The 11,173-nt window shown below is 47.9% G+C and overlaps 1 protein-coding gene across 1 annotated transcript; it reads left to right on the forward strand.

Annotated features, from left to right (window-relative positions):
• The first annotated feature begins 488 nt into the window (after positions 1–488).
• LOC116373888 (putative ubiquitin carboxyl-terminal hydrolase 50) lies at positions 489–10,683 on the forward strand. The gene is made up of 7 exons (XM_031822184.1): positions 489–508; positions 1,413–1,643; positions 2,548–2,749; positions 5,529–5,756; positions 6,848–6,990; positions 10,111–10,243; positions 10,439–10,683. Exons 1-7 carry the CDS (start codon positions 489–491, stop codon positions 10,625–10,627), a joined length of 1,146 nt encoding a protein of 381 aa, XP_031678044.1. The 3' UTR covers positions 10,628–10,683.
• Positions 10,684–11,173: the final 490 nt, after the last annotated feature.

The raw sequence follows: 11,173 nt of genomic DNA on the forward strand, positions 1-11,173 counted from the left end.
ATGATGTCATATATAGAACCTGACAAACCAACAGAGGCCTTGGAGGCCTTAGATTACTATGATGTCATATATAGAACCTGGACAAACCAACAGAGGCCTTGGAGGCCTTAGATTACTACGATGTCATATATGGAACCTGGACAAACCAACAGAGGCCTTAGATTACTATGATTTCATATATAGAACCTGGACAAACCAACAGAGGCATTGGAGGCCTTAGATTACTATGATGTCATATATAGAACCTGGACAAACCAACAGAGGCCTTAGATTACTATGATTTCATATATAGAACCTGGACAAACCAACAGAGGCCTTAGATTACTATGATTTCATATATAGAACCTGGACAAACCAACAGAGGCCTTAGATTACTATGATTTCATATATAGAACCTGGACAAACCAACAGAGGCCTTAGATTACTATGATGTCACAAAGGTCATTCGTGTATCAGAGGGAAGTCTTCTCAACAAGCCATGAAGCTACATGGATGATTCCAATGGGAGGTGAGTTCACTTCAGGTCAGAACTGACTTAATCAACTGTTTAAAACTAAATAGCTTTGACTATCCAGACAGACAAGGTGTTAGCCTATTCACCTTCTCATCAAAATGCCTGGGAATAAGAAGTGTGTTTCTGTTAGTGTTTCCAGTACACAGCACTTTGAAGATGTTCAGCATGATAAAACATGACTGAGACACAAAAGACCGTGCTTGATGTCAGTGTTGATGGGTTGCTAAGACATTGTCTTCTAGCTGTGTTCTCTCTCAAACACACACACACGAGTATCTGTCTGAATTGAGAGTAGTTCAGAACACTGTCTCAGACTCCCAGCAGTGGGAGAAAGAGGCACAGAGCAGAGAGGCACAGGGCGGGCGGGCGGGCGGGCGGACGGACGGACGGTCGTCTGTCTGTCTGTCTGAGGGTTAGTCTGTCCGAGGGTCAGTCTGTCTGGGGTCAGTCTGTCTGTCTGTCTGAGAATGAGTCTGAGTCATGCATGTGTGAGTGTGAGTCTCTGTGAGTGGAAAGTGTTGACTGCACCATGGTTAGACAATTCCTCAAGCCTAAGATTGAGACCCAAATGGCACCCTATTCCTTATTTAGTGCACTAATTATGATCAGAGATCACTGGTCAAAAGTAGTGCACTAAATAGGGTGCTATTTGGGACTTTGACTAAGAGAATGAAGAAACCATTGTCCAAGACCATCCATTTTCGCCTCAGCCTGTCTGGTTCTGCTGTCTCTGGCATGACGACACCTTAAGGAGCACAACCAGACAGACAGGCATCTACTCAATCTCCCAAAACTGAAAGTGAAAAGAGGCAAAAGCTTAAAGGAGCACCTTGACACCTGCCTGCTACAGCACTGACCTTTCACCTCTTTCTGTCTGTCTCTTCTCATTGGTCACCAGTGCAGCCAATCCCAGCGGTGTTCAGGGTCAGGTGATGCCCATGGAGGAGTTGGGGTGTAGCTCAGGATGGGGGGAGCAGGGGAAGAGAGAGGACAGGCGGCTGGCGGGGGTGTGTGGTCTGGCTAACAGTGGTAACTCCTGCTACATGAATGCTGTGCTGCAGTGTCTCTTCTCCACTGTGCCGTTGGTGGAACACCTTCTCAGCTCACACAAACGCTCCCAGCTGGCCAAGTAAGACCCTGTCTGTCTGTCTGTCTGTCTGTCTGTCTGCCTGTCTGTCTGCCTGTCTGTCTGTCTGCCTGTCTGTCTGTCTGTCTGCCTGTCTGTCTGCCTGTCTGTCTGCCTGTCTGTCTGTCTGTCTGCCTACCTGTCTGTCTGTCTGTCTGTCTGTCTGTCTGTCTGTCTGTCTGTCTGTCTGCCTACCTGCCAACCTGTCTGTCTGCCTACCTGCCTGTCTGTCTGTATTAGATGTTGTATAGTACTGTTTAACCAGATACTCCAAGCACTTTACATTAGTTGGGGGGAAACTTAAATCCTCCAATGCCTCTCCTCCTTCCTCTCCTCCTCCCACTCCTCCTTCCTCTCCTCCTTCCTCTCCTCCTCCCACTCCTCCTCCCACTCCTCCTTCCTCTCCTCCTCCCACTCCTCCTTCCTCTCCTCCTTCCTCTCCCCCTCCCTTTCCTCTTCCTTTCCTCCTCCCTCCCATGCCACTCTTCTCCCTTTTCCTCTCCTTCTTCCCCCTCCTCCCCCTCCTCCTCCTCCCCCTCCTCCTTCCCCTCCTCCTCCTCCTCCTCCTCCCCTCCTCCCCCTCCTCCTCCCTCCCATGCCACTCTTCTCCTTCTTCCTCTTCTCCCTCCTCCTCCCCCTCCTCCTCCCTCCCATGCCACTCTTCTCCTTCTTCCTCTTCTCCCTCCTCCTCCTCCCCCCTCCTCCTCCTCCTCCTCCTCCCCCTCCTCCTCCTCCCCCTCCTCCTCCCTCCCATGCCACTCTTCTCCTTCTTCCTCTTCTCCCTCCTCCCCCTCCTCCTCCTCCCCCTCCTCCTCCTGCCTCTCCTCCTCCTCCTCCCCCTCCTCCTCCTCCCCCCCCTCCTCCTCCTGCCTCTCCTCCTCCTCCTCCCCTCCTCCTCCTCCCCTAGGCGTAACAGTCCTGTAGCGGGGGTGTTTGTGCACCTCTTCCAGGAGGTGTGGCAGGGTCAGGGGGGTACCAGCTTCACCTCTCCAGGGGAGATGAGGGCCTTGGTCTCCTCCCTGCACCCCCAGTTCAACAACCAATCACAGCAGGACGCCCAGGAGCTACTCCTCCTCCTGCTCAACGCCCTGCATGATGACCTCAAGAATGTACACACGCGCACACACACACACACACACACACACAATCCTGCCACCACACGACTCCGTCCACACGACTCCTTCCACACGACTCCGTCCACACGACTCCGTCCACACGACTCCGTCCACACGACTCCTTCCACACGACTCCTTCCACACGACTCCTTCCACACGACTCCGTCCACACGACTCCGTCCACACGACTCCGTCCACACGACTCCTTCCACACGACTCCTTCCACACGACTCCTTCCACACGGTCAAAGGCTCTGCATCATTGTCTTTCTTGATTCCCCGCTCCTCAAAACCCATTGGATAGTGGTTAAGTGTCAGGGGATAAGTGTCTAGGGGATAGGGGATAAGTGTCAGGGGATAAGTGTCTAGGGAATAGGGGATAAATGTCAGGGGATAAGTGTCAGGGGATAAGTGTCAGGGGATAAGTGTCAGGGGATAAGTGTCAGGGGATAAGTGTCAGGGGATAAGTGTCTAGTGGATACGTGTCTAGGGGATGGTGGATAAGTGTCTAGGGGATAGGGGAGATGTGTCTAGGGGATAGGCGATACGTGTCTAGGGGATAAGTGTGTTTAGGGGATAGGGGAGAAGTGTCTAGGAGATAGGGGATAAGTGCCTAGGGGATGAGGGCTAGTGTGTTTCTCCTTTGTGTGTGTGTGTGTGTGTGTGTGTGTATATACAGTACCAGTCAAAAGTTTGGACACACCTACTAATTCAAGGGTTTTTCTTTATTTTTACTATTTTCTACATTGTAGAATAATAGTGAAGACATCAAAACTATGAAATAACACGTATGGAATCACGTAGTAACCAAAAAGGTGTTTATATTTTATATTTCAGATTCTTCAAAGTAGCCACCCTTTGCCTTGATGACAGTTTTGCATACTCTTGGCATTCTCTCAACCAGCTTCACCTGGAATGCTTTTCCAACAGTCTTTAAGGAGTTCCCACATATGCTGAGCACTTGTTGACTGCTTTTCTTTCATTCTGTGGTCCAACTCATCCCAATCCATCTCAATTGGGTTGAGGTTGGGGGATTGTGGAGGCCAGGTCATCTGATGCAGCACTCCATCACTCTCCTTCTCGGTCAAATAGGCCTTACACAGCCTGGAGGTCCTGTTGAAAAACAAATGATCCCACTAAGTCCCACTAAGCACAAACCAGATGGGATGGCGTATCGCTGCAGAATCCTGTGGTAGCCATGACATCCTGTAACTCATATAGCCTCTCCCAGTCCTCCTTGTGTGAGTTTCCCTGGCAACAACATTTTAATAAATCTAACCTCCCCCTGGCAACAACATTTTAATAAATCTAACCTCCCCCTGGCAAAAACATTTTAATAAATCTAACCTCCCCCTGGCAACAACATTTTAATAATCTAACCTCCCCCTGGCAACAACATTTTAATAAATCTAACCTCCCCCTGGCAACAGCATTTTAATAAATCTAACCTCCCCTGGCAACAACATTTTAATAAATCTAACCTCCCCCTGGCAACAACATTTTAATAAATCTAACCTCCCCCTGGCAACAACATTTTAATAAATCTAACCTCCCCCTGGCAACAACATTTTAATAAATCTAACCTCCCACTGACAACAACATTTTAATAAATCTAACCTCCCCCTGGCAACAACATTTTAATAAATCTAACCTCCCCCTGGCAACAACATTTTAATAAATCTAACCTCCCCTGGCAACAACATTTTAATAAATCTAACCTCCCCCTGGCAACAACATTTTAATAATCTAACCTCCCCCTGGCAACAACATTTTAATAAATCTAACCTCCCCTGGCAACAACATTTTAATAAATCTAACCTCCCACTGACAACAACATTTTAATAAATCTAACCTCCCCCTGGCAACAACATTTTAATAAATCTAACCTCCCCCTGGCAACAACATTTTAATAAATCTAACCTCCCCCTGGCAACAACATTTTAATAAATCTAACCTCCCCCTGGAAACAACATTTTAATAAATCTAACCTCCCCCTGGCAACAACATTTTAATAAATCTAACCTCCCCCTGGCAACAACATTTTAATAAATCTAACCTCCCCCTGGCAACAACATTTTAATAAATCTAACCTCCCCCTGGCAACAACATTTTAATAAATCTAACCTCCCCCTGGCAACAACATTTTTATAAATCTAACCTCCCCCTGGCAACAACATTTTTATAAATCTAACCTCCCACTGACAGCAGGAACCATGTTATCAGTACATAAAAAGTGTGTTTGACCGAAACTTGACCAGTCCTCATGAGAGCCAGTTTCATCATAGCGCTTGATGGTTTTTGCGATTGCACTTGAGGAAACTTTCAAAGTTCTTGAAATGTTGACTGACCTCCATGACTTAAATTAATGGTGGACTGTTGTTTCTCTTTGCTTACTGTTCTTGCCTTAATATGGACTTGGGTCTTTTACCAAATAGGGACATCTTCTGTATACCACCCCTACATTGTCACAACACAACTGATTGGCTCAAATGCATTAAGGAGGAAAGAAATTCAACAAATGAACTTTGAACAAGGCACACCTGTAAATTGAAATGCATTCCAGGTGACTACCTTATGAAGCTGGTTGAGAGAATGCCATGAGTGTTTAAAGCTGTCATCAAGGGCAAAAGGTGGCTACTTTTTAGAATCTCAAATATATTTAGATTTGTTTAACACTTTTTTGGTTACTACATGATTCCATATGTGTTATTTCATAGTTTTGATGTCTTCACTATTATTCTACAATGTGTGTGTGTATGATTCCCTTGCTACAGAAGGGGGAGAGACGTCAGACAGGTTCTTCCCAGCGGTTGTGTCTGGGCAGGAAGTCGCTCAGCTCGGCGCCAGCGGCGGGGGATTCTACGGTGGTGACACGTCTCTTCGAGGGACAACTCAGCTACCAGATGCTGTGTCTGCGCTGCGACGGACACTCTCACAGCAACCAAGTCTTCACCATCCTGTCTCTGCCTATACCACTGGACTCATACAAGTGTTCCCTACAGGTACAACCAACCACAATCAGACTAATCACATAGAGACTAAACACATACAGACTAATCACATACAGACTAATCACATAGAGACTAATCACATAGACTAATCACATAGAGACTAATCACATACAGACTAACCACATACAGACTAATCACATACAGACTAATCACATACAGACTAATCACATACAGACTAATCACATACAGACTAATCACATACAGACTAACCACATACAGACTAACCACATACAGACTAATCACATACAGACTAATCACAAATGAATCACATACAGACTAACCACATACAGACTAATCACATACAGACTAACCACATACAGACTAATCACATACAGACTAAACACATACAGACTAATCACATACAGACTAAACACATACAGACTAACCACATACAGACTAATCACATAGAGACTAATCACATACAGACTAAACACATACAGACTAACCACATACAGACTAATCACATAGAGACTAATCACATACAGACTAAACACATACAGACTAATCACATACAGACTAATCACATAGAGACTAATCACATACAGACTAAACACATACAGACTAAACACATACAGACTAATCACATACAGACTAATCACATACAGACTAACCACATACAGACTAATCACATACAGACTAAACACATACAGACTAAACACATACAGACTAATCACATACAGACTAATCACATACAGACTAATCACATACAGACTAATCACATACAGACTAATCACATAGACTAATCACATACAGACTAATCACATACAGACTAATCACATACAGACTAATCACATACAGACTAAACACATACAGACTAATCATAGACTAATCACATACAGACTAAACACATACAGACTAATCATAGACTAATCGCATAGACTAAACACATACAGACTAATCACATAGACTAATCACATACAGACTAACCACATACAGACTAACCACATACAGACTAATCACATACAGACTTGACAAATACAAACATACCGACTAAACACAGACTAATCACAAATGAATCACATACAGACTAAACACACAGACACACAGACTAGCCAGCAACCACACGTCTCTCTCTCCTGTAGGACTGCCTGTCGCTGTTCTTTCAGCAGAGTACGTTGACGTGTGGAGATCAGAAGTTGTGTCCAGAGTGTGGAGTCAAGAGAGACACAGCTGTCCTCACCAGCATGGCCAAACCACCTGAGATACTGGTGCTGCACCTCAAACGGTGGGAGGCTGACAACCCATCTCTCCCCACTAGATGACCACTGTTGGTGCACAGACTTAACACAGACAAACATATTGGTGCTAATGGAAAGGACGCTGCTGGCTTAGCAGTTGTACAACTGAATGCATTCAACTGAAATGTGTCTTCTATATTTAACCAAACCCCTCTGAATCAGAGAGGTGTGGGGGGCTGCCATAATTGACATCCACGGCGCCCGGGGAACAGTGGGTTAAATGCCTTGTTCAGGGGCAGAAAGACAGAATTTTACCTTGTCAGCTCGGGGATTTGATCCAGCAACCTTTCGGTTACTGGCCCAACTCTCTAACCACTAGGCTACCGGCCGCCCCTATAGTACAGCTTCCTCCTTATTCAGCTCATACCGAGGCTCCAACCCAATACAGCTTCCTCCTTATTCGACTCATACCGAGGCTCCAACCCAATACAGCTTCCTCCTTATTCGACTCATACCGAGGCTCCAACCCAATACAGCTTCCTCCTTATTCGACTCATACCGAGGCTCCAACCCAATACAGCTTCCTCCTTATTCGACTCATACCGAGGCTCCAACCCAATACAGCTTCCTCCTTATTCAGCTCATACCGAGGCTCCAACCCAATACAGCTTCCTCCTTATTCGACTCATACCGAGGCTCCAACCCAATACAGCTTCCTCCTTATTCGACTCATACCGAGGCTCCAACCCAATACAGCTTCCTCCTTATTCGACTCATACCGAGGCTCCAACCCAATACAGCTTCCTCCTTATTCGACTCATACCGAGGCTCCAACCCAATACAGCTTCCTCCTTATTCGACTCATACAGAGGCTCCAACCCAATACAGCTTCCTCCTTATTCGACTCATACCGAGGCTCCAACCCAATACAGCTTCCTCCTTATTCGACTCATACCGAGGCTCCAACCCAATACAGCTTCCTCCTTATTCGACTCATACCGAGGCTCCAACCCAAGCGTTTTTCCTTTGCTATCAGCACACGTGACCTTCTGGAGCATCTAACCATTCTGCGCCATGTGAACAGCTTTCTTATCGCTGGTGCAAGTGGGGACACTTCAGTCTGAGGAGCAGGTTTCACACATCCTCATGTTTGAATCACATTAACATGTAACCCCTAACTAGAGGTCCCTGTAACCCCTAACTAGAGGTCCCTGTAACCCCTAACTAGAGGTCCCTGTAACCCCTAACTAGAGGTCCATGTAACCCCTAACTAGAGGTCAATGTAACCCCTAACTAGAGGTCCCTGTAACCCCTAACTAGAGGTCCCTGTAACCCCTAACTAGAGGTCCCTGTAACCCCTAACTAGAGGTCCCTGTAACCCCTAACTAGAGGTCCCTGTAACCCCTAACTAGAGGTCCATGTAACCCCTAACTAGAGGTCCATGTAACCCTTAACTAGAGGTCCCTGTAACCCCTAACTAGAGGTCCCTGTAACCCCTAACTAGAGGTCCCTGTAACCCCTAACTAGAGGTCCCTGTAACCCCTAACTAGAGGTCCCTGTAACCCCTAACTAGAGGTCCCTGTAACCCCTAACTAGAGGTCCCAGTAACCCCTAACTAGAGGTCCCTGTAACCCCTAACTAGAGGTCCCTGTAACCCCTAACTAGAGGTCCCTGTAACCCCTAACTAGAGGTCCCTGTAACCCCTAACTAGAGGTCCCTGTAACCCCTAACTAGAGGTCCCTGTAACCCCTAACTAGAGGTCCCTGTAACCCCTAACTAGAGGTCCCTGTAACCCCTAACTAGAGGTCCATGTAACCCCTAACTAGAGGTCCCAGTAACCCCTAACTAGAGGTCAATGTAACCCCTAACTAGAGGTCCCTGTAACCCCTAACTAGAGGTCCCTGTAACCCCTAACTAGAGGTCCCTGTAACCCCTAACTAGAGGTCCCTGTAACCCCTAACTAGAGGTCCCTGTAACCCATAACTAGAGGTCCATGTAACCCCTAACTAGAGGTCCATGTAACCCTTAACTAGAGGTCCCTGTAACCCCTAACTAGAGGTCCCTGTAACCCCTAACTAGAGGTCCCTGTAACCCCTAACTAGAGGTCCCTGTAACCCCTAACTAGAGGTCCCTGTAACCCCTAACTAGAGGTCCCTGTAACCCCTAACTAGAGGTCCCAGTAACCCCTAACTAGAGGTCCCTGTAACCCCTAACTAGAGGTCCCTGTAACCCCTAACTAGAGGTCCCTGTAACCCCTAACTAGAGGTCCCTGTAACCCCTAACTAGAGGTCCCTGTAACCCCTAACTAGAGGTCCCTGTAACCCCTAACTAGAGGTCCCTGTAACCCCTAACTAGAGGTCCCTGTAACCCCTAACTAGAGGTCCATGTAACCCCTAACTAGAGGTCCCAGTAACCCCTAACTAGAGGTCCCTGTAACCCCTAACTAGAGGTCCCTGTAACCCCTAACTAGAGGTCCCTGTAACCCCTAACTAGAGGTCCCTGTAACCCCTAACTAGAGGTCCCTGTAACCCCTAACTAGAGGTCCATGTAACCCCTAACTAGAGGTCCCTGTAACCCCTAACTAGAGGTCCCTGTAACCCCTAACTAGAGGTCCCTGTAACCCCTAACTAGAGGTCCCTGTAACCCCTAACTAGAGGTCCCTGTAACCCCTAACTAGAGGTCCCTGTAACCCCTAACTAGAGGTCCCTGTAACCCCTAACTAGAGGTCCCTGTAACCCCTAACTAGAGGTCCCTGTAACCCCTAACTAGAGGTCCCTGTAACCCCTAACTAGAGGTCCATGTAACCCCTAACTAGAGGTCCCAGTAACCCCTAACTAGAGGTCCCTGTAACCCCTAACTAGAGGTCCCTGTAACCCCTAACTAGAGGTCCATGTAACCCCTAACTAGAGGTCCCTGTAACCCCTAACTAGAGGTCCCTGTAACCCCTAACTAGAGGTCCCTGTAACCCCTAACTAGAGGTCCCTGTAACCCCTAACTAGAGGTCCCTGTAACCCCTAACTAGAGGTCCCTGTAACCCCTAACTAGAGGTCAATGGCAGTAATAATGTAACACCTCATTATAAATCAGCTTTACCTCTGCTGCAGCTGCTGTCATGCATCTCAATGAGACAAACCTGTAGAAATAACAGAACCTGTGTGACATTCCAGTTTTGGTTGCCATGGGAGTGAGAAGAGGAAGTTGAGGACCAATGTGTTGTTCTCATTGGACAGTTTAGACCTAACCCCCTTCCTGTCCAGACCCTCAGCCAATCACACCAGCTACTCTCTCTACGCAGTGGTGGTGAGTTTCTGCGCACGCACGCACGCACGCACGCACGCACGCACGCACGCACGCACGCCTCCTGTGATACACTCACCCATACAGAAAGACACGCATGCACCTGCACCCACACATGCGAACGCATAGACATGATGCTCCTGTCTGGAAAAACACACAGCCACATGACTCCACCGGTGTGTCTTCCCCCCCGTCCAGAACCACACAGGAGACCTGGACATGGGTCACTACACAGCCCTGTGCCACAGTACCCTGTCCAGCAGCTGGCACCACTTCGACGACACGGCCGTGAGCGAGGTAGTGGACTTCTTGGTGCAGTCTCCTAACGCCTACATCCTGCTGTACAGCCGTCAACCCTTCCACAGACCCACCATACCCCAGATCTGACCCACCACAGACCCAACATACCCCGGATCTGACCCAACATACCCCAGATCTGACCTACCACAGACCCACCATACCCCAGATCTGACCCACCATACCCCAGATCTGACCCACCACAGCCCACCATACCCTGGATCTGACCCACCACAGACCCACCATACCCCAGATCAGACCCACCATACCCCAGATCTGACCCACCACAGACCCACCCTACCCCAGATCTGACCCACCACAGACCCAACATACCCCAGATCTGACCCACCACAGACCCAAAATAACCCGGATCAGACCCACCACAGACCCACCATACCCCATATCTGACCCACCACAGACCCAACATACCCCAGATCTGACCCAACATACCCCAGATCTGACCCACCACAGACCAAAAACATACCCAGTCCCAGGATCCAACTAGGACCCGTGCTCTCCCAGCCACTACTCATTCCACAACTTACCACGGCTCTAGGCCCAGAATGTCCTCTAACTGGGACCCACCACAGGCCCAACTTACCACGGCTCTAGGCCCAGCATGTCCTCTAACTGGGA

This window comes from Oncorhynchus kisutch, unplaced genomic scaffold (genome assembly GCF_002021735.2).
Source record: "Oncorhynchus kisutch isolate 150728-3 unplaced genomic scaffold, Okis_V2 scaffold4083, whole genome shotgun sequence".
Lineage (NCBI taxonomy): Eukaryota > Metazoa > Chordata > Actinopteri > Salmoniformes > Salmonidae > Oncorhynchus > Oncorhynchus kisutch.